The 23,683-nt window shown below is 45.8% G+C and overlaps 2 protein-coding genes across 3 annotated transcripts in view; both read right to left on the reverse strand.

Moving 5' to 3' along the window:
- GLG1 (golgi glycoprotein 1) overlaps positions 1-12,499 on the reverse strand; it is a 70,255-nt gene extending 57,756 nt beyond the window's left edge. Inside the window, exon 1 of the mRNA XM_042437492.1 lies at positions 12,056-12,499. Within this exon, the coding sequence (XP_042293426.1) occupies positions 12,056-12,427 (372 nt within the window). The 5' untranslated portion in view covers positions 12,428-12,499. The remainder of the gene's footprint in view (positions 1-12,055) is intronic.
- A 1,082-nt stretch (positions 12,500-13,581) lies between these two features.
- On the reverse strand, positions 13,582-22,481 carry RFWD3 (ring finger and WD repeat domain 3). 2 transcript variants are annotated; one of them, XR_006100604.1, is made up of 13 exons: positions 22,255-22,481; positions 20,764-20,978; positions 20,511-20,596; positions 20,212-20,412; positions 19,816-19,907; positions 19,542-19,656; positions 17,963-18,191; positions 17,661-17,811; positions 17,261-17,437; positions 16,669-16,883; positions 16,158-16,375; positions 14,997-15,288; positions 13,582-14,867 (listed from the first exon to the last, which is right to left on the reverse strand). XR_006100604.1 is itself a non-coding variant. In XM_042438695.1 (12 exons), exons 1-12 carry the CDS (start codon positions 22,455-22,457, stop codon positions 15,145-15,147), a joined length of 2,046 nt encoding a protein of 681 aa, XP_042294629.1. In that variant the 5' UTR covers positions 22,458-22,481; the 3' UTR covers positions 13,582-15,144. The 2 variants fall into 2 exon arrangements, 1 of the variants encoding a protein (XP_042294629.1); XM_042438695.1 differs by having other exon boundaries at positions 13,582-15,288.
- Positions 22,482-23,683: the final 1,202 nt, after the last annotated feature.

The raw sequence follows: 23,683 nt of genomic DNA on the forward strand, positions 1-23,683 counted from the left end.
AGAGGCCCAGAGACTCAGCTGTAGCTGGAATGGCAGCCTTCTGGGAGAAGAGAATGAATGAAGACTGCCAAGGCAGTTCAGCTGGCGCATGGGACTTGAATTATATTGCTAATCTCACATACATAAACACACTTCCCATATGCATTCTCAGGAGAAAATTAGCAAGGCAGGGCCTGGAACCCAAAGGACAAACCAGATGTGTTGCAAGACAACTCCCATTGTGTCCAGACTCTACATGTATAAGGCCCCACACAGCTGCACAGCACTTGCGATCTTTCCAAATGTTTAAAATGCTGTCAAAAGATGAGGAATGGAGATCAGAGACATAGACTGACTTTAGCATTATGAACCAGTGTAGTGGCTGGTTTGAATGGGACCAGTTCTCCCAGATGATGATGATGATGATTATAATGGTGGTGATGATGATGATAGTATTTGCACATACAAAACCAGTAGCCAGAGATTCATGGTGGGGAACAGTGCATTGACAAAACCTATTTATCCAAAGCTAAGCCCAGGAAGACCACAAGAATAGGAGACCATTTTTCATTAGCCATCTGATCCATGAAAATGGATCAGTTTATCTCAGAAGGTGTTCCAGAGCTTTGCCACCAACTTACTGAAGAACACAAATATCACCATCATGTTAAGATGACAAGAGAGAGGCTAATTCACCCCCAGCTACTCTTGCGCTGCAAACATAGGTCTTCCTTCAGATGCCAATATTCCATGTAGTCATGTACACCTAGTAAACTGTCCGACAGAGGAAGAAAATTATGCTGAATCCAAGAAGACATTCTTTGTGTGTTCTACTGCACACATGTATGGTGGCAAGCATAAGCTTTCATAGACTTGGTCTACTTCCTCAGATGCAACACAGACCAAATCTGCATAAGCTCACACCACAACTTCTTTCCCACAGTCTCAAAGGTGCTGCAAGATCCCTTTGCATACTGATATTTAATCTACACCAACATGGCTAGGTCTCTTAATAAGCTGAATACAGTGGTCCCTCCACATTCACTGGGGTTTGGAGCGACAGACCCCCATGAATGTGGGAAAATCGCAAATAAAAGAACACTATGATCTTAGAAAACCCCTCTCTAGGAATCTCCAGGTCCTCCAGTGCAACTCCATGGTCAACCTCTGGCAGAGTTGCGCCAGAGGACCTAGGGATTCCTAGAGAGAACATATTAGTGAAAACCAAAAATTATCCAATCCGCAAAAGTCAGATCCGCAAATGTGGAATTTCTATTTGCTGAAGAGTCTTGCTTCTTGCCCTCCCTGCCACATCGGCGCAGCAAAAGGAACCTTCTCTCAAACCTACAACATAAAGAAGGGAAGATTAGCAAGAAAGTCCCTAAGAACAGCTTTCCTAGACATGTATTCAGGATTTGAATATGCGTTTCTGGTTTAACTGTTTTTTAAGCCAACCGTTGAAGCTTCCAGGCAACCGCAGTTAGAAAAGGAGCTTGAGTCATCACCACAGCCATTATTATCGTGTGGTTACAAAAAGGCAGAGGTGGAGATCTGTCTGCTTCAGCCAAGCTTCATTGAAAGGCCACGAGAAAGAATAATTGTCTCAAGCAACCTCCCTTTCTTCAAGCAGACCAGACCAGACCCAGGCTGTCTGTGCATAACTTTGCCATGGCATCGCTTCATACGTCTCAGCCTGGCTACGCATGCGTGACCATGCGTATCTTGTTCACGTTCAACTGGAAAGAGGTTGACTACCTATTTGCTACACTTTGATTGGATTCTGCCCATTAATGAGCCTTAACTAATGAGCCAAACAGCTGTACTAACCACTTAATGGTCAAAACTATTCCAGTGGCACTGCTGATGATCTCCAAGCACCATCTGCCTGGTTGAATTTATTAAGAGATCGTGCCTCTCCTACTGCAAACTTCACAGGGAAGCCAGAGGGAACCATTTTATGCCGGCACCCTCCTTGCAGCGGAAAAAACTAGATGCCAATTCTGAGAGAACATGAAGCACCCTTGCAAGGACTTCCTCAAATCCTCCTCTTGCTCACAAACACAAAGATGTCTGTATGGCAAGGGTATCCATGGAGCTTTTAAGGACACAAAGTGTTCCAGTCAAGCCAATTTGGCCCAGCCCTCCTAAGAACCATCTCCTGTAGTAACCATTCTTCTCTCTTATAATGCAATCTTCAGTAATGTAAATTTTACCTATTTTCCTCTTCTTCTTATCCAATTTTTCTTTTTCTGTATCTCATCTCTCTGATCACATTATTTTGTAAATCAGCCTGAATACTTTGGCAGGAACGAAAGCAGGGGCTACACATAATAAGGAGAATCAGTGTAGTATAAATGGGAAACCAGGGTTTGAATCCCTGCTCAGCAAGTCACCCTCTCTCAGTCTCAGATGAAGGCCATGGTGGCAAAACGTCTCTGAATATATCTTGCCAACAGCAAGTCTCTTCTGCATGAATCTTGCTAAGGAAACCTAGGATAACAACAACAACAATACAGCAAAGGCTATTTGCTACCCAGCAGATAATGTGTCAAGCTAGAATGGAATGAGGGTATTCAAATCTCAAATCCTCACTGTGCCAAGATGTTACATTCTCTCACCCTTAATGGATGAATCTAAACTGCAGAATTAATGTGGTATGACACCGCTTTAACTGCTGTGGCTCGATGCAATTAAATTCTGTAGTTTCGTGAGATATTTAGGCTTCTTTCTCAGAGAGCTCTGGTGCCACAACAAACTACAGTGGTACCTCGGGATACGAAATACCCAGGTTACGAAATTTCCGGGATACGAAAAAATCCCATAGGAAATAATTGTTCCGGGTTACGAATGTTTTTTCGGGTTACGAAAAAATTTTTGGTGCTTTTCGGCGCTATTTCACACGGAATCGCGGCTTTTCCCCATTAGCGCCTATGGCATTTCGGCTTACGAAGGCTTTTCGGGTTACGAAAGCGGCCGCGGAACGAATTAATTTCGTAACCCGAGGGAGCAGTGTACAAACCCCATGATTCCACAGGATGGAGCCAAGACAGATGAAGCAGAGTCAAAAATGCAATAGTTTTGCATTGCAGATACAACCTATCACCTCCTAAAAAAAATTTGATTATATATTTATATCCCTTCCAATTAGAGCAGATCTCAACAATCGCTATCTCAAAAGAATAACCAAATCGATACAAGATACAATATCCACAAAGAAATGTAGATTTTGAGGGAAAAGTCCTGAAAAGGAAAACCTTTTCAATGCTCTACAGCATCCGAACGGCTATATTTGCTTTTGTAAACGGTGTAAAGTATCAAGCCTATTGATTATTCCTGCTACTCTCATTACATTAACACTTAATCGCACGTGACCAATTCTAAACTGGTTGATTAACCAGATCAATAATGCTTTCCAGTTTGTAGGGAGGTCACCCATATTGCAGACATAGGCTGAAAGAGTTATTACAATACCCAGGGGTCTCGAGAGCCTATTTTAGCCCAGAGACAAGCCGCTATAACTGAAGGCTTTTGTAACTCAATATCAATGCATGTTCACCTTCCTAATTTATATGGAGGAATGTGATTGTTTTGAATATTGAAATTATGTCACTCTGTCCCCATCTGGGAGAAACACAATATTTATCCATTGTGCGTTGCACATACCTCTGCAATTTTATAAATGAATTCAGAGCCATTGGGACCAGTGTGTTAAATGAATGAATAACTTCAAGATTTATAAACTCTGCATTCACCTTCCAGCAGGAAAGAGGTAAAATTTCCTGAAATCCTGAAGTTGTGTGGGAAGAAAAACGGGTTTTCCATGCTTTCTCCCCAAAAACAGTTATTTGAAGAAAACTGAAATTACTTTCAAATCAATCCCAAACTTACTTTATCATTTTCACAACGTAACACATTTTATTCATATCTTAGCATGTAAACTGTACTGGCTGACATATTTATCCAACTTAAAAATATACAAGCCTTATGATCATACCCTACACTAAAAAGAAAGCTGAAAACCACTGTACCCCTATGCTACCTAAGAAGATGTTTTCTACCTTGTAGTAATACCCACTGAACAAAGCAGAACTTATTCCTGCTGCACAATACATCTACACATTACCAGGACTATGCAGTTATTTTGGCTATTCTTGCATTTCCTTAACTTTGAATTCTGTCTTTTAGTTAAGGATATAGCAAGTACAAAGCCTTCTGGACAAAGTACGGCAGAAACAACACAAAAGATCTTGTCCAATATAGAGGTCTAAAAAAATATGTTGACTGGTAAATTTTTGTGCCTTTTGAAAGTCTGCATCACTTATTTAGAGAAGCAAACAAAAAAGGAATTGTTCCACCAGAAGGTACAAGGAAACATCCAAGGAAGAGACGCAGTGGTTCAGCTCAGACTTAATCCCCTCGGTTCCAGCTAATTTATGGTTTATTGGAGAGGGAAACAGTAAAGACGCCAGGCGACCTCCCCGTCTTATACACAAGGTTATGGAAGAACGTTTCTGGTTTTTAAAACTAGTTCCCCTGGTTCAGCTGTCATGGGAAACTGTGCTTTACCAAAGCAGGATTTTTCGTCTGCAACCAACCAGTGAGAAGATGAAGAAGAAGAAGAATCATAATCTCTATACAGTGGTACCTCGGGATACGAAATACCCAGGTTACGAAATTTTCGGGATACGAAAAAATCCCATAGGGAATTATTGTTTCGGGTTACGAATGTTTTTTCGGGTTACGAAAAAACTTTTGGTGCTTTTTTCGGCTTTTTCGCACGGAATCGCGGCTTTTCCCCATTAGCGCCTATGGCAATTCGGCTTACGAAGGCTTTTCGGGTTACGAAAGCGGCCGCGTTACGAATTAATTTCGTAACCCGAGGCACCACTGTATGTGACAACAACTTTTGTGTTATTTCTGCCATACTTTGTCCAGAAGGAGTTGGTACTTGCTAACTAAGGCCTGTTACAGACTGCCAAAATAAAGCTGCTTCGGGTCTCTTTGGAGGTATGCTGTTTAAATGATGCATGCATCCTAAGAATCTGGAAGCTGCACCAAAGCTGCCCTCCAGTGCTTAGGAATGGAGTGTGGCTTTGGCGCAACCTCCGGACTCTTAGGACCCATGCGTCATTTAAACAGCATACCTCCAAAGAGACCTGAAGCAGCTTTATTTTGGCAGTCTGTAACAGGCCTAAGGCCCCATACAGACAGGCCAAAATAAAGCTGCTTCGGGACACTTTGGAGGTATGCTGTTTAAATGTTGCATGCATCCTAAGAATCCAGAAGCCACATCAAAGTCTTGATCTAGACCTAAGGACAGGAGCACAGCTTTGGTGCAGCTTCCGGACTCTTAGGACGCATGCAACATTTAAACAGCATACCTTCAAAGTGTACCGAAGCAGCTTTATTTTGGCAGTCTGTATGGGGGCTAAAAGACAGAATTCAAAGTTAGCAAGGAAATGCAGGATAGCCAAAATAACTGCACAGTCCTGGTAATGTACAGATGTACTGTGTAGCAGAAGTAAACTCTGCTTTTTTCTTACACATAAGGTTATGGAAGAATGTTTCTGGTTTTTAAAACTACTCCATATACTCATGTATAAGTCTAGAAATGTTAGTCAAAAATTGACTCCAAAAACTCGAGTCGACTTATCCACGGGTCAAAGAAAGTACTGTACTGTGCTTTAATTCTTATTTTAAAAGGATCCATCCCCTGGTGAAAGGCAAGAGTGTCATCTGTTCTGGAAGCACTCACACCTCCTTTATATTCCCTTACCCATGAAGCCTTTAGTATGAGCACAAACAGTGATGCCTGCTGGAATGTTTTAAGTTTTCTGGCACTGTTTTCCTTTGCAACCTTGGGTATAGACCCCTAAGGTTTACTTTCGGCATATCCAGGAGTCATATCGAAATCCGTAATTCTGGCCTCAAAACCTGTCCTCGACTTATACTTGATGTCGACTTACAGTTGAGTAATTCCCTGGTTCAGGTGTCATGGGAAACTGTGGTTTACCAAAGCAGGGCATTTCATCTGCAACCAAGCGTGTGAGAAGACAAAGAAGTACCTGAGCTCAGTGTTTGCTTCCACTTCAATAAACTACAGTTTATAGCACCAGACACAAGGATGTTACTTATGAACCATGGTGAACCAAAGGCTCTATAAAGATGCCAGACAAAGTAGAATCCTGTATATCCTACAAATATTTTCACCAGCAGAATGGCAGCTCTTAGAACAGTGGTTCCCAACCTGTGGATCGGGACCCCTTTTGGGGTCGAATGACTCTTTTATGGGGGTCACCTAAGACCATTGGAAAACACCTATTTAATTACAGTTATGAAGTAGCAACAAAAATAATTTCATGGGTTTGGGTCACCACAACATGAGGAACTGGATTAAAGGGTCGCGGCATTAGGAAGGTTGGGAACCACTGTCTTAGAAGCTAACAGATGCTGCCAAAAGCGGTCTTTGTTCATCTCTACCTCCAGACACACGTGATGCTATCTAGTGAATCTAAAGGTACCTGACAGCTCTTGCATACCGAAGTCAGGCGAGGACATGAGTGACACTGGAAGCTAAAAGAAATGAACCCCGTGGGTGACATTTCGATCCGAGGGGATTTTATGATACCACTGCACACGAAATCTCCAGGCTATAAAAGGAAGAGTCAGAAAGGAAGGACACTCGGCTCGGAATACAAGAAAGAGAGGAGGAGGAGGCAGCATCCCTCCTTAAGCGATCAATAATCTTGTTTGTTCATATCCCCGAGTTCTGAATAAAGCAGAGGATGGCTGCCATCTCACTCCATCAAGTCCACCTAGATCTGCTCTCACATCATTGCTACCTCTGGGAGTATTTAACTGGTGGCAAAAGGCAAGATGCCAGCACAGAGATGTAACATTTCTAGATGTGGTTAACCATGGGGAAACTTACCAAAATGCATCAGAAAATGTAGGGGAGCAGCAAAATTAAAATGAAATCCCAGACATGCCTATTTTGTAACCCTTTTTAGTTAAATGGGGCAGCCAAGGAAGCAAATGCTGGTAACGACTGCAACATAAATGAGAAAACATTTGTGTAGTATCGAATCCCCACTCAGCCATGGAAAGCAACTGGGTGACCTTGGAAAAGTCACACTCTCTCGGCCTCAGAGGAAGGCAAACTCCCTCTGAACAAATCTTGTCAAGGGTCGCCAACTTGGAAGCACATGACAACAACGGATGAAGTGTGCACCTGTATGTTCATGGGCTGAATGTGCGAGAACTGAATGCATTTCAGGAGTATCCTATACGATGCCTGGAGTGTTGCCATATGTGAGAAGAACATATATGTGTGTATATATATTAGCAAGACAGTTCTGAGGAAGAGTGGAAGATCAGAAAGAAATCTTTGAAAGCAGAAAGAAAGAAAGAAAGAAAGAAAGAAAGAAAGAAAGGCTGCAGGGAGTTTGCAGGATTTAAACAAGCATCTTGAGAAGTCAATGGAGGACAGAACTGCAGCCAAAGTCCCCACAAAGCTGCATCTTAGAGGCGCAAGCAAGTGACAGACTGCAGAGAAACAAACCAATCCTACATTGGGAGTTAGGGGAGAGAAACCCACAGCTCCCACGCTGCCCTGGACTTGCGTCTGTGGCTCAATGCCCTCAGCACACTCATAGCAGGCAGACAGGAACATGAGCTGGTGGACCCCACATAAGAAATGTGCTTGCAAGGACCACTGCAGCAGCCAGAGCACAAAAGAAAGGCCTTTCATTGGGGACACTTTCCTCAGCAGGAACTATTTTCTGTTGGGATAGTCAATTACTCCACCATGATAACAAAGCCACGTCTCCCTGCAAATAAATTAGAACTGCTGTTTCCCTTCCAGGCTTATGACTTGTTTTCTAATTTTGGGAGTTCAAAACAAGTTTTGTTTTTCAGTTGGAAATAGCAGCGGTTGTATTTTTTTTAAGGAGGCAGAAACGATGTTGGTTATTTTTGCAGAAAAGAAGCCTCGTCGACTACACAAAAGGAAGGCTTCACCTCACATAAACATGTGCTGTTGTTGTTGTTTTATCCCCACTGGAATTTCCATGAGATCAGAAAATAACTCGAAGTCTTTCAATGCAAGGGTTTCTTAAATCAACATGGAGAGAAATACATGTTAATCCTTTTGTGTGAGATGCAAACATTTCTTTTTCTACGTTAGTCAAGAAGCTTTAACACTCCAAAAGCAATGTAGGGCTTCCAATATTCTGTCATATGCCTTTTGCTGAGGCTGAGAGAGTGTGACTTGCCCAAGATCACCCAGTGGGTTTTCACACACCTGTGACAAAGAGCAATGCAACTTCTTTTGTGGGCAGGGAGAAAAATGAGTGTTCAGCTTTAAAAGGGGCCCCTATACTATTATATGCACTAGAATGTAATGGCAGTTTTATCCCATATACTTGATGTGCTTCTACTTGCAGAGGAATAATCAGGCCTTTTGCAGCATTCATATTCCTAAGCTTCCCGCAGAGCGAAGAAGATCTTAGGGTCAAGTTGGGTGGAGAGGAGGAGGCTGCTGAATAAATGAGCATCTTAACACATTAAAAGTCGAGAGATATAAGAGACTTCAATCTCCAGATGAACTATAAATGGTGGAGGACTGAAATCAGAAGGAGCAGAGGAAAGAGGAAAAACAAAAATTGAAGGTAGACAAAAAAAAAATCCTTCCTGAACATCAGTAATCAAGAAAAGAAAAGTTGTAGAGTAATACAGACATCCCTGCATAGATAAGCTGATTTTCACTGCCTATATGTCTGCAACTGTAAAAGGACCGCCAGATCTTCACAACGCTGGAAGCCTTTGCATATGAATGCAAGTGCCACAAAATGCCTGAGATGTGTGCTCATTATTCCTACGCAAGTAGAACCATAGCAAGTGTGAGATGAAGGTATCATTAAACTCCAGCACACCCAACAGAAGATTTATTTTAAGCCGATCACACATTTTTCTCCCTGCCCACAAAAGAAGTTTCGGGAGCCGTCCACCCCAGGTCTCTTTTTAATACGGTGACACTCCGTCAAACTCACATGCGAGTGGAATATCAGTTCCCTGGCCATTCAAGCACACAAGTGAAAGACCGGCTGCAAGAAAGCAGAACAGTAAGTTTTGAACAGATCTTGAGATGGCTCTTCAGTTGGCATGCCTGGAAAATTAAGGGTTACAGAGTTAGAGAGGTGCTGCACAGCAGCAAAGAGGCTAGACTTTGACTCAGAAGTCCACTGTTTGCACTTCAGCTCCGGCTTTACAGCCACTCAGCCTCCAACCAATACACTGGATAAAAGTACTGATTTATATGGCAGGGTTGTTCTAAAGAATACAATTCATTGAAGCATCTGAAGCACTTCAGACCTTTGAAAGCACTATACACAAAGGTTAAGAAGGAGGCCACAGTCCAGATGGACATGTCCATCACATCTTGTGTGATTCCTGCTCACAAGGAAGATAGATTTGAAAAGCTGCTATGAAATACAAACTGCACCTCCCATCAGTCACAGTCAGTATAGCTGAGGCAAGGGGATGTATTGTGTGAATTACAATTCTACAACATCCAAAGGACCAATACCTTCTACATCCTTATATAAAGCTCAGTTGCTAGAACTAGAGCAGTGATGGTCTAGGGACCAGCGTCAGCCCACAAGCCATTGGCTACCAGTCTCTGGCGATTTCCCAGGAAAGAAAAGAATAATCATAGCCACACAACAAATTCTGTACGGTTCCAATGGAAACACTGGTAGCGCAAACATCAGATAGCCTAAGAAGTACTGATTTGGACCAGTGTTACTCAAAGTGGTGCCTTGTGGATTCACTGCCAATTCGTAGCAAGGGGGAATGACAGTAGTAGCCAATGGTCCCAAAGTGGTACTAGTTTTTGGCCCATGAGGAGAAGAGGAGGAACGGTCCCACATATCAGAGAGGCAGAGAAACACTGATTGAGACCAAGGCATAATATAGCCCAGCGGAGGCAGACCACTTGCATGCAAGGATATCGTTGCTGGTCCCTGCTTCTCTCTCCTAAGTTTGCTGGGGTATGGCTATTTGCTGTTGGTGGTGGCAGCGGTGGGCCTTCAAGTCGTATGCCTTAGGGTTATCAGATTTGATTAATATGCTCTCTCTAGGAATCTCTCTAGGAATCGCTAGGTCCTCCAGTGCAACTCTGCCAGACGTTGACCACAGAGTTGTGTTGGAGAAGCTAGAAGTTCGTAGAGAAAACACTTCTCCAGGCATTTTTAGGTCCTCCAGCATGATTCTATGGCCAACTTCTGGCAGATGTCGACCACAGAGTTGCTCTGGAGGACCTGGAGATTCCTAGAGCGGGGTTGTCTTGTGTAAAAAGAATTGTTGTTGTTTTATTTGCGGCTTTTCCACATTCGCAGAGGTCCTTCAGCCTTAACCCCAGAGAATGCGGAGGAACCACTGAATACCCAACTAAAGCATCCTGGAAAATGGCTGCCTAACCTCTCTGCTTAAAGACCTCTGAAGGAGAGCCCATCATCCCCAGAGGCAGTCTATACCTCTGTCAATCTGTTCTTCATCTTAAGCTCAATGCAAATCACTCTTCCCTCTGCAGCCACTTAAATGAACCTGTTAAAAGCTCACAAGTATTACCAGCTTGCCTGCACACAACAGGCTCGCATTAATCATTTGCGGCACAGCGCGAAAGAATAAAACAAGACACACTTAATCTGCGGCAACTGCCCTCCTTGTGCCCATGAAGAAGAGCCTCCTTGTGCCACAATGAGCTCCTGCCAAGGCTGAATTATGGGATCAGGATGTCCACTTCTGCTGGACTAGAACTGACAAGGCTGACTCACTGGAGACGGAAAAGCGACCAAGCGTGAGCGCACTAACTAAGCGCAATCGCTTCCTTGCAAACCTTCGCTTTTGACCACGCACAACTTCAATATAGGAAAAGGGCTGCATCCTGATACAGTCATTAGAATCCGTATCCTCTAACAGAAACATTTTCCCTCCCACCGCTGGCTTTTAAATATTGTTCACTGAACACAAACTTTGTTCCAAAGTACACTACTGTCCGAAACAGCTGCAGAAATAACCCAGTCTGAGACCGCTTTAACTGCCCCTGGGTCAAGGCTAGGGGATTCTGGGTATTGTAGTCCTGTGAGACATTTAGCCTTCTCTGTGAGAGAGCTCCAGTGCCACAATAAAGAGCAAGTCCCAGGATTGTGTAGCACTCAGCCAGGGCTCTTAAAGCAGTCTCAGACTGGGTTATTTCTGCAGTGTGTTTTGGAGCGATGGCTCTAGAGACCAGGGTTCGATTCGGCCATGAATCCCACTGGGTGACCCTGGGAAAGTCACACTCTCTCAGCCTCAGAGGAAGACAAATCTTGCCAGGAAAACCCCTTAGGGCCGCCGTAAGTCGGAAATGGCTTGAAGGCACACAACAACAACAACAACAGCAAACTCTGGAGTCTCAGCATCCATTACAAACAAGGACATAAGCATGGATGCTTGTATTACAAGGTCCAATTTCTGCCACAAGGGCCCTTTGGCAAGTCACTCTCTCTCAGCCTCAGAGGAATGCCATGGAAAGACCCCGCGACAGTCTGGCCATAGGCAGGAAAGGGACAACAACCGGCTGAAAGAAGAAACTGGCCCAAAAGACACTCTCATGGGGTCGCCATCAGTCAGAACCGGCTTGGAGGCCCAGAACAAGGAGGACAGCCTCAGGAGCCCCACTCTCTCAGCCTCCTCTGAAGAAACCTCGCCAAGGAAACTGTGGAAGAGCTGTGCCTCAAGGTCGCCATCAGTCAGAAAGGGACTAAAAGCACACAACAACCACAACAACCACAAGGGAAGTCAGCGGAGTCACACTCTCTCGGGCTCCTCTCCTCGGAGGAAGCCAGGCAAGCCCTCCTTCGAAGAAACCTCGCCAAGGAAGCCCTGGAACAGCTTCGCCCTCGAAGTCAGGAAAGGCCTGAAGGCTCCGATCTCAGGAGCCACACTCTCTCAGCCTCAAAGGCAGCCCCCACGAAGCCACCTGGGCCCGAAGAAGGGCGCCTCCTTCTCCCTGCCTTCCCTCTCTCTCTCTCACCTCCCTGACGTCCTGGAGGCACTCGAGGACGGCGAGGTTGTTGGCCCAGGTGTGTTTGGGGCAGACGCGGGACACGTCCTCGCGGCACACCGCCTCCTCCGACAGCTTCCAGCCTCCGCCCGACGAAGACGCGCCGCCGCTTCTGGAGCCCCGACCGGGGCCTACTCCGCCCGGGGGCTGCTGAGGGGGCGGCTGCTGCTGTTGCTGCTGCTGGGCCCCCAAGGCCTGCTGAGGCGGCTGCCCGGGGAACCCCACTCCGCCTCCTCCTCCGCCGCCTCCGCCGCCGCCTTGCTGGGCCCCTGCCGCCCCGAGGCCCACGAAGACGAGGAAGAGGAGGCGGCGGAGGCCCGGGACACGTCCGCACGCCGCCATTTTGAATGCGACTCCCCGACTCCGACGGGGCCCCGGCCCGGCCTCGCGACGCCTTCAGGCCACGCCTTCCGAGGCCCACTGCGCACGCGCGCCCCGACGGCGCCACGCCCATCGAGGCCCACTGCGCACGCGCGCAAGGAAGCGGGTGACGTCGACGCGCAGGCGAAGAGGAGTGACGTCTTAAGCGGAGCGCCACCTAGAGGCCACCTCCGCCGCTTTGGAAAATGGCGCCTCCTCCTCCTCATCCCTCCCTCCCTCCTCCCGCCGTCGCCTAGCAACCGCCGGCTCGCCTCAGGAGGCTAGGCCTCGGCTTGGAAAGTTGTTCAATAGCGCCTCTTCTTCTCTTTTACTGCGTCCCGAAACACAAAGCACTATATAATAACACTACATACATTCTGTTGAGCCCTTTTTTAAAACTGCCCTGGCTCAATACTAGGGAATCCTGGGAATTGTAGTTTCCGTGAGACATTTATCCTTCTCTGTCTATGCACCAATGAACTACAATTCCCAGGATTCCCTAGCACTGAGGCAGACCATTTAATAATAATAACAATACAGTATTACAATACAAAGGGCAATAAATGTAAAGTTGGTCTCAAAACTGGACTATTTCTCAAGTGTTTTGCACCCGCTCTCGCTGTTATTACTACAGTGGTCCCAAACGCTATTCTTTTACCTGAGGGAACGCCTCTCTAGGAACCTCCAGGTCCTCCAGAGCAACTCTATGGCCAACATCTGCCAGAAACTGGCCAGAGAGACATCCTGGAGGAGCTACAAATGCCAAGAGACGCATCTTTTTCTAGGCATTCTCCAGCACAACTCTATGGCCAGCTTCTGGCAGTCTCTAGTCCTCCAGAGTGGCTCTATGGTCATCTTCAGGTAAAGTTGCGCTGAAGGACCTGGAGATTCCTAGAGAGAATGTATTAATCAAATCCACAAACAATCAAATCGGCAAAAGCCAAAATGTGGAAAGCTGACTGTTATGATTATGAAAGCTGAATGTACATTCGGCTGGGAGAGGCCCTGACCAGAACCTTAGCCTAAATTTCGGCGTACGTACATCGTCTCTCCACAAAGACCAACAGCATCTCTTTCATGTTTTCTAACCACACTAAATACCAGACAAACTACGCATCTCAAACAGGCTCTGCCAAATGTTCAAAAAATGTCTTTATTTATTATACAGGTGTTTATAATCTCAGGGCGATCCAATTCCAGTAGCAGAGCCAGTTATAATCCTATTTACATCATGTTCCGTATCATGTACTTTAATATAAAGTGACTGGCTGCCTCTTAAAAGCTAGCATGCTGTGCGTTATTACTCTGTGTAGATGTCACAGCAAAAGGGCAACATCTTGCCCTGTAAGCGATGCCTTTCATTTTGGGAGGAAATGCACCCGCCAACATTTATAGAAAGTCAGCTATTAGCCAACAGTTAAGGACCAGCTCCCTGTCCAGATTCACTGGCCAGAAAGAAGCATCCCAAGACATTGCGGTCCATAAGAGCATTCATTCAACGTTCCTCACTATTTCTGTGTCTGTGAGGAAGGCATTGACAAGAGCCCGACTGTGTCACAGCTCTGCATCTTGCAAGTCTGACACGGTTTTCCCCGACTTGGCGTTATTATTAAAACAGGTCATTGTTCTTTCTGTGTAAAAAATATAGGAGAATGTGGTTATTATACAAAGATAAGAACAGTTCGATAGGAACTGGTAAAGTTTTAGGTACATGGATGAGCCACAGAGTTCAGCCTTAGGAAAGCTGGTCTGCGGTTTAGTACTGCAACTCATCAGTTCAAGCAGCACCAAAAAAAAGTGCCATTTCCACTCGCTTTAGGTGGAGGTTTTCAAATCGGATCAGGCTGATATCACAGTCTTGATTGTTATCATCTCCGACGAAACAGAAGCATTAAATTATGATACCAAATTCATTCATAGCACAGAAGACATTTGTTCTCTGTAGATTTTAAGCAAAGTTCTGAAATGATGTCAAGTTTGAAGTCCCTGCTCATAAGCCCAACAGTTTGGTCAGTTCTCAGAGAAGGTCCAGGGCACATCTCATAAGCAGCAAGTGGCCAAGACCTAAAGCTAAGATATGTAGAGAAGATTTTGATTTGTCACCCAGCCAGAATTGTGTTTTTCCAGTCAAAATGCAATGTAGCAGCCAGGCATTTGTCACGTCTTTCACCAAGGTCCATCAGGATGAAGAGATGCGTCACAAGCAAAGTCACTTTCGAGATTCCACTTTTCTTATGGGGAGCTGGGCTAGTTCAGAAATGCAAAATGCCTTCTACTCCGTGCTTGACACCAACTCGAGGAGCACTGCCCCGTGCCAATAATCTCCATCCATTTTCAGCAACCACCAATAGTAATTTTCCAGGAAATCACCATGACAGGCAAATCGCTTCTCAAGTTCCATACATTCCCCAGACCAATAAATCTAGGAAAGCAGATGATCCATTAAAAGATATAAGTATATTGCTCTTAAGAGTATGGAGCAACAACTGTCTGTATACGATGCTAGACAGGGAATGCTAAGAAACAAGAATAAGGAGTTGGGGGAAGTTACCCTGAGGTGCATGGATTTGCTTGTACAACAGTGCTTGACGATTCCACTCCCATCTTAGGCAGCTACCAACCAGCTAGCAGCAAAGCTGGCTTGTGAGATATTGGCTCTTTTCAGAGATCAGCTCCTGAGGGTCGCATGCACCAAGCAGTCATTGCCACTTGTAGACTTTCACCATCTTCTCTGTCAAGGTAGCGAGGAAGCTGTTGCGATTCACCTCATAATGGCAAACATCTAAGACAGGTAGGTCAGCTGGGAGCTTCTGCAACAAGGAGCCACTCCCGGCATCCCAGAGCTGCAGGGCAAACAGAAAGAGGTCACTGGACATCTTGCTGAGTAAAATATGGCTCTATAGCTGCAGCACTGCAGAGAGGGAAATTTAGCAAGGAAACATGCCACAGTTTTAAAAGCAATGGCTGTGCCTGACACAGCAGCATGTCCCTCTTCCATTTCCATCTCCAGCAAGAGTCTACCATAACAAGTTTTTTTTAAAAAAAAATTCAGAACAAGCAAGCAAATAAACTAATGGGAAAATACATGTGAAATGTAACTTATGTTCAAGGAGGAGGAATGACCAGAAGTAGTAGCACAGATTCCTTCAGTGTTGTTCCATGAGGGAAATGAGGAAGGTTAGCAGGGAAGTTCCATTCCTACCTCCTTGCCATGCTGTGAAAGCAGCACTACATTAGCCCCGAGGAAACAACTGAGGCATACAGATCCATGCTATTGCAAGTCTGGTCAGATTGTAGAGTAGCAGAGTCAGGTGATTTGCTCAGTTTAATGGTGACAAAAAAATAACTTCATTGGCAGGGAAGTAGATTCACGTATGAGCTTCAGTTCAGATACAGGAAACAAACCTCTCAGCTGAGATTATGCTCAAAGGCACCATGCTTTCCAATTCTGTGTTTGTCTGATTGAACCATCTGGATCTAGTTTGGGGCTCTAGTGAAGATCAGTGCCTGCTCTCTCCTGAGAGATGGTGTGTTCAGGACTGAAGCTCTTTTTCCATGGACACTTCAGCACTAAGGTCAACTTAGGACAGGGAAAATGACTAAACTGCTCTCCACATGCATATGCACACCCCACTTCTAGCATTGTAGTGTACAAAAACAGGAGCTGCCTTGATTGCCTTATTCCTATAGCAATAAGGAAAAAACCCAGTACCATGGCTGAATTTGATGCTTCATCCCCAGCACAAACGAGAATGCTGCCATCGTCTTCTGGACTCTGGAAGATGGCATTTTTTGTCAGGAGTTTGCATGTTGGACCTGCAGTGAGAGTCTGAACTGGACGACAGGAACAGACAACATCATCGGCCCCCTCTGTCAGCTGAGTAGAGGTCAGCTCCATCACCACACACCTCAAGCAGTTGTGGTTTCTATCTGTGGGATTAAGGGAACGAGGTGAAGATAGCTGATACACAGGCCTCGGCACAGGAAGTGTTAACAGCACACAAAACTGTACTCAGGGTTACATCCTCCCTGGGTTTTCAAAACATCTATTGCTTTTTAACCATGGGTCATTGCAAATGCAACGGAATACAATAACATGTTCCCTGACATAAGCAAACATTAAAAAAAAGAAGAGATTGTAAGAACTGTTTACAATCTCTCACTAGTGTCAATGATTATGCAGATTACTCAGGGATTTAGTAAAAGCCCAAACAGCAACTTACTGGGCCTGAATGTTGCAAGGCAGTGTCGCGTGATGGCCTCTGTCTGAAGGTCAATGCAACCTCCAGGCTCCAGGAGAAGGTGGTGAGGCCGGTAGGAGTTGCTGGTTTTCTGTTCCCAAAAGCAAGCCCCTTCCAGCGTCCCAGACACTAGCCCACCATAGGGCAGTGAGGCAGAGGCCATTCGAGGCAAGTAAGACAAAGACACCACAGGACACCTGGGCAGGAGAGAGGGAGAAACAACAACCAGTGCTATCAGACCATTCCAGCACTCATGAACAAGGATGTCTTTCAAGAGCTGGGAAATTTAACACACTCACCTCTGTTTAAACAGAGTGGACAACTAACTGAGGTTGGGGACTGTGTTGTCTGTCACAGGGGTCCCCAGAAGTTGTACCACTCTGTCAATCCTCCCTGCCAAATACTAATACCCACAGAGGGTATGGAAGCATATTCATCACAGCTCTGGTTACAGTTATTCTACCTTAGGCTGATGAGAAGCTTTTTTTAAGAAGAGAAAGCGTGCTGGAACTTTGTCATTTAACTATTGCATATCCTGTGTTCTCAATTTAATCTGATGAGGCTGCAGTTTTACCTGGACTTCTGTGGAGCAAGCTCCTGGACATGAGAGCTTGTGTCTCGCAAATCATACACCAAGACAGAACCATTGACCAATCCAGCATAGACATAGTTGGTGTCATCAAGGCACCAGCAGCAACTCCATATGGGGCGACCAGTATTATACGTCTGCACAACCGTGTTGGTTGTCAAGCTGAGGGGAGAGCAAAGCAGCATTAGTATCCCCATCTGGGATTTTGGCATGCTTTCCCTTGGCCCACAAAACCCAACATTTCCCCAGTTCTGAGGATAAGACTAGAGCTCAAGCTGTTCTGAAGAAAGAAAGAGTTCTTACCAAAAACACGTTATCCCAATTCCTGAGCTATTGGGGTGGAATGGGATGGGGAGTCAACCTCTGTCTCATTCTCTGCACTCACCTTGTGAGCCTGAGGGTATGGTCCAGTGCAGCAGATAGGAGCAATCCATCTGCACGGTTGCTGAAGGCCAGGCCCCGGATCTGCTTGCTGTGAATAGGGACATACTGGCTGCTCTTCAAGTTGACAGCACTCATCATCTTGATCCCACAGCCTGAGATACAAAGCAAAGGATGAGATGGAAGACATTCTGTGACACTGTGGAAATCCAGCTATTCAATATTTATCTTCTACCCTGACCAAGCCAACAAAATAACCTGTTTTCATCTCCAGAATTCAAGGACTTGCCAGAGTTTCCAACTCACCAGGAATGAGGGTGTTTTGTGGAGAGGGCTGAGACACCACAAGGCAGCTTAAAGGGTCACAGTATGCCATAACCCGGCAGCTGCCCACTTGAGACACCAGAAAGGCTCTCTCAAAATGGTACTTGTGCTGGCCCTGGCTGGAGGAAAGGCAACCCGGGAAGCAAGAGCGAGAGTTGCTGGGCTGCTGAGAGGAACTTGTGTTGTGCCGGGCCATTAGGGTCTTCAGCTCCTGCAAAACGGAAAGCTGGAGGTGAGAGGGACACAGCAAAGGCATCTGTGGGGTCCAGCACACTGGGTACTTCCACAGGCAGGACACCTTTAAAAGTCAGGACTTATTCAGCCACAGGACTCGACAGCTCATTGCTATACTTCAGCTGAAAGCATCTTTGCAAGCTCACTGTCACACTGTCATTGAAGCTGCTGACATTCTTCACTTTATAGTGGTTCTCTGGCTGAGTTTCTTCACTCATGTCCACTGTGAAATCTACCTGTTGTTCCTTCCTGTGTTGAGCAAGAGATGTGCACTTCCCTTCACACAGGATGGAGGCTGGTACAGAGAAGTGTTCTTTCAGAGAGCTGCTTCTGGAGACTGTTTGGGGGGAGTCTGGGAATGCCTTGTATGGAACTGACATTCACCATACAGCTACCATGGAGCAGAGACAAGAAAAGACAGGGATACTGTGGTATTCATTCTGTGCAGCTCCACATATCCACCAGCCTCACCTTTTTAACTTAAAACTACTGCTATTTTAGAAGGCTGCCAAGTGGAAGTCATAATTCTGACTCCATGGCTAGGATGCCCTCTAATTGTGCTCCTCCTATACCTGTCTGAAACAGAACGTAAAACATGACATGCTGGATTAGACAAAATGCTTATCTAGTCCAGCATTCTTGTTCACACAGGACACTGGTTATCTACAGGAGAACAGCAGGACACACATCAATCATGTTCCCTAGCAACTGACACTGCCTCTGGCACGAGAGGGAATACCCAGACACAGACCCACAACTAGCATGTTTTCATCTATCGCTTTGAGTAAAATGGTGCAGAAGCATGGGAGGGAGAATTCTGGTTGCACTAAGACAGAAAATAAAACACCCCGGCTTTATATGCAAGGCACTTAACTGACTGCTCAGCTCAGCCAAACCTTTACATTAGATAAGACTGCATTACATGGCTCCGGTCCTATGTTTATTCAGAGTTAAGCTCTATTGTTTCCAGGAGGGCTTATTCTGAAGTAAATACACAGTGGATTACAGCTTAATTCTATAATCTTTTTTGCAGCCAACTTCTCTTCCAATCTCGCAAAATTCAGGGAGGAAACATGAGCGGATCAAGGCAGTATCTGGAATCTGCAAACTAGAGTGAACCCAATCAGAAAAACTATGGCTAAAGAAAAATTTGAATCCAGTCTAAATCCATTTAGTGTAGTACTGGGGGTGGGGGGGTTGCCCCAAACTGAAAATATGTTTGACTTACAATTTCTAGCAAGATCAAGGAATGAAACCATATACTTTTCTGGGAAGGCGATGAATGACCATTAGAAAGTCCTGCATGATGCACTGTGGCTAAACCTACCTGAACTTGTTGGCGAAGTTTACTGCACTCATCTGTCAAGACCTGCAGTTGGAGGCGACTCTGTGCTGATTCCAACTCTGCTTTCCTTCTAAGCATTTGTTCTTTTTCTAAAGAACTGTAGAGAGACAGTAGAACAGACTCCGTCTCCAAAGGCTCAGATTCTGCTACCTTAGGGAAGCTCATCAAGCAGTCCCTGCCCCTCTGCCTTCCCTCCCACAATGGAAGGTATGCACATGTCTCCATGCCACCAGTTAGGATGTTTGAGAGTACGTACCTCTTCATGTGCTCCTGTTCACTGGTGTCTAATGCTTTCAAAGTACGGGCATAGAGGACAACAATGTCCGAACGCTTGGCTTTCTTATTGCACTAGGAAGAGGAAAAAGTGGAACAATGTGATAGTTTTCCCTTTTCAAGGTCCAGCATTCATCACAGATTAAATATATTTTATCAGGAGTGCATATGATAAGATCCCAAGTCCTCAACCTTTTATGCAGGTGAAACATTCCCATACAAAAGGGATCTCTGAAACGAGCCTGGAATTGTAGTTCCATCAAGCAAATGGCCCTCAGAATCCCACCCATCCCTCCAAACCACCCATAAACTGAATCCCTCTTCACTGCAAGGCCAATTTTTCAGAGAGACGGTTCTTGACAGGGCACACAACCTTTACCTGTGGGCACTTCCCAGGCTGCCCCTTCAGCCACCTCTGAATGCAGCTGTAGCCAAAGAGATGCCCACAGCGCAGGGCAGAGAGACGGTGCTCCCCAGCATTTGTCCACTCTTCAAAGCAAATGGCACAGGTATCACCACTCTCTTCCTCCTCCAAGCAAAGCGGGGGCCCAGCCAGATTGGTTCTTTTTACTGGAGTCGTCTGAAAAAAAGAGAATAGTGCAGAGATGTCAAGGAAAGCACAGCATAAATTACTCAAATCCATTGAAACTCACTCTAAAACCCCACAGGTTTTCCCACCTTCTTCTGCTGGGCAGTGGTACCTCCAGGGTCAGGATGCTCTTCTGGCTCCCCAGAGCCTTCTCCTGACGGCGCTGAACCAGAGACTGTAGGAGAAACAGAAGAATTCGCTCACAGAACCTCCCCTTGCGGCACCTTTGAGACTAACTGTGCAAAGGAAGTTGTAGTATGTGTAAAGTTGTAGCACGTCACTGCAGCGTTTGCCATTTCTGAGGGTGGAAGCTCACTCAAAAGATGTAGAGCCAACACAAACCTCTCAAGACGGCTGGTCCCAGGCCCTCTTCAGGGGCTCCCTCTGGCTCTTCTTCATCCTCTTCCACTTCAGTGGAGCTGCTGCTGTTGCTTTCGGAGTCGCTCAGGACCACGGTCTCGTCTGAACTGTTCCCACCGCGAGCTGCCAGGACATTCGATGACGCGGCTGCTTGGGTCCGGCTGAGCTGGAAGTAACTGTCCAGTGGTACCGTGGCCCTGAAAACACAAAGCGTAGATGTTCGTTAGCTTGATGTGAAAGAGGTGGTGGCAGCAAGGTACTGGTTATGACCCTTAAAGCCCTCCATGGCTTGGGTCCAACTATGGGATCGCTTCCTTCCCTATAATGTGCCCCATGCGCTCATGTCCTCTGGGAGGAATCTACTGCAACCTATAAAGACTAAATGACCTTTTCTTCAACCGCTCCCAGAGGAGATCCGTCATGTGCCTCGTTTTTAAATGGTGGGTTTTTAAATAATTTATTAATTTAATTGTACTTTATCATTGTTGCTGGTTAGTTGAAATAGGAGTTTAAGGGGACTGTGCTGTTTTATCTCATACATATTTTACACTGATATTGTTATTGATGTGTTTTGTGATTGTAACCCACCTCGATCCTTTGGGAGAGGTGGCCTATAAGTAAACTTATTATTACTATTACTATTATTATGATGACCGGTTTGGAGAGCTTTTTAAAAGGCTGTCAAGACGGATCTCTTCTGATAGGCCTTTCCTGTGTAGCAGACCAGGCTGCCATTGCATTGACTCCGTTTGCCGGTCTCTAGTTATATTAATGGGTTGTTTTAATGTTTAGATGTGTTTAATTGATTTTTTTGGGGGGAGAATAACTGAGGTTAATGTTGTATTGTATGCATTTTTATTGTAAGCTGCCTTGAACCCAATAATAATAATAATAATAAGCCCACCTTTCCCTGTGGATCGAGGTGGAAATAGCAAGAAATAGTAAAATACATCATGCAGTAAATTATAATATATTGCAACGGAAAGGCTGGGCAAAAATAAAAGTTATATTATTATTATTATTAATTGATTTATTATTATTATTATTTATCGCATGCTTCTAAACCGCCCAGTCTTTAACATTTAGCGAAGGAGTCTCTATTCGCTGTTCCAAGGCCCAAAACGCACTGCAAAAACCATCCACTGCACTGAGGGCCAGGGAATCCTGGGAGCTGTAGTTTCCTGTGGCGCCAGGAAAGGCTGGACATCTCGCAAAACTACAGTTCCCAGGGTTCCCCAGCCCTGATTCCCGCCTCATCGAGGCGATGAAGCTGCCTTCTATGCCGCTGTGGCTCCAACGACCTGCAAAGGAAGGAGGCTTAAAACGTGCTTCACAAGCATCTGAACCGTTTCTGCTGATCCACGTCGGATCCTGGGATCTGTAGTTCTGCGAAGCACCGAGCCTTTCCTCTCAGAGAACTACAAATCCCAGGGTTCCACACTACGGGCGCCGCGGCCGTTTAAGCCGCCTTACCTGGCTCTGGCCGCCCGCTGCCCGTTGCCGCCTCCTCGGGCTCCCTGAGGGCCCCTCTGCGGCCTCCTCTGCGCCCTGGGCGGCCTCCTCCTTGGCTCCGTCCCCGCGGCCGAGGCAGAGCGGGCAGCGGCAGGCCCAGCCCCGGAGCTCGAGGCGCCTTCCTCGGCCGCAGGGACGTCAACGTCCATCGCCTCCTGAGCCATTTTGCCTTTCTTCCCTCAAGCGCCCCGCCGCCGCTCTCGCCCCGCCTACCGACCTCATTGGCCGCCCCGACTCCACGCCTCGCCCCCCATTGGCCGAGGAGAAATTTTCCTCCTTCCTATTGGTCAGCCTCTCTGTCAGTTTTTTTCCTCTATGAAAGGGGCGTAACCCGAGTGACAGGAAAAGATGAGGCGGAGCCGGTGTGGACGCGCATGCGCACTAAAGCGCACATAGACTAAAGATATAGAGGTGCAAAAAAGCCGAGGTTCAAAGAGTCTAAAGATGCTTTCGCACATAGACTAAAGTTGTAGAGTGATAACCAGAGCTGATAATTCCGGGTGACATTCACCTTATTCTTACACTGCATTAATAATAATAATAATAATAATAATAATAATAATAATAATAATAAAAATAATAATGCTCTTAATGATCAATGATAGGGAATTCTGGGAACTGTACTTTTGTTAGAGACATTGAACCTTCTCTGTCACAAGAAAGCACTGGACCACAGTAAACTACAGTTCCCAGATGTCCCCAGTGGTCTCAAACTGGATGATTTCTGCAGTGTGTTTGGACCTTTGTCTTTTTTAACTCCTTAATCTGTGCAATACTGCCTGTTGCTTCAACAGCTGTATCTAACTTTTGTGTTGTTAACTGCCCTCAATGGTGGTGAATGAGGCAGTGTGGTGTAATGGTCGGAGCACTGGACTACAACTAGGGCTTATTTATTTATTGGAGTATAGTATTTGTACCTTGCCCTTCAGCCACAGAAGCTCTCAGAGCGGCTTACAAATGTGAATGGGACAATTCAATTCTGAAAACATATAAAAGTAAACTCATGCTCCAAATGGAGTGCATTTTGGGATTCCTCCTGGACAGAAGGCTGAAAGGTAGGACATATCCTGGGAAAGAGGACGTGTCTGTCACCTTGAGCTAAAGCAAATTCCTGCTTCTTAGTCCTGCTCAAAATGGAGGACATTTTGGGATTCTTCCTGGACAGAAGGTGGAAATGTAAGACATCTCCTGGAAAAGGACATATCTGCTCACCCTGCTCTTCCCCTTCTGCCCGACAGAGGTCCCATTGAGTCGCCTTTTGAAAGCAGCAGCAGCCGGCAGCGGCTCCAAGCTTTGCCTTGAGCGGCCAATCAGAATCCTCGTTCGGCTTTAAGGGGCAGGGCCTCATAGTGGACCAGAAAAGCAAAGGTTTCCCTCTGGTCGCCTCTGG

This window comes from Sceloporus undulatus, chromosome 8, assembly GCF_019175285.1.
Source record: "Sceloporus undulatus isolate JIND9_A2432 ecotype Alabama chromosome 8, SceUnd_v1.1, whole genome shotgun sequence".
Taxonomy (NCBI): domain Eukaryota; kingdom Metazoa; phylum Chordata; class Lepidosauria; order Squamata; family Phrynosomatidae; genus Sceloporus; species Sceloporus undulatus.

Excerpts from the sequence above, each read along its gene's own strand:
- RFWD3 (XM_042438695.1), bottom strand. The coding sequence starts at position 22,457 with ATGGCTCAGGAGGCGATGGACGTTGACGTCCCTGCGGCCGAGGAAGGC. Across the intron at positions 17,812-17,962 it reads ACAAAACACCCTCATTCCTG|GCTGTGGGATCAAGATGATG; the intron begins GTGAGTTGGAAA and ends TTTGTATCTCAG. Across the intron at positions 16,376-16,668 it reads CCTTGCAACATTCAGGCCCA|ATAGAAACCACAACTGCTTG; the intron begins GTAAGTTGCTGT and ends TTAATCCCACAG.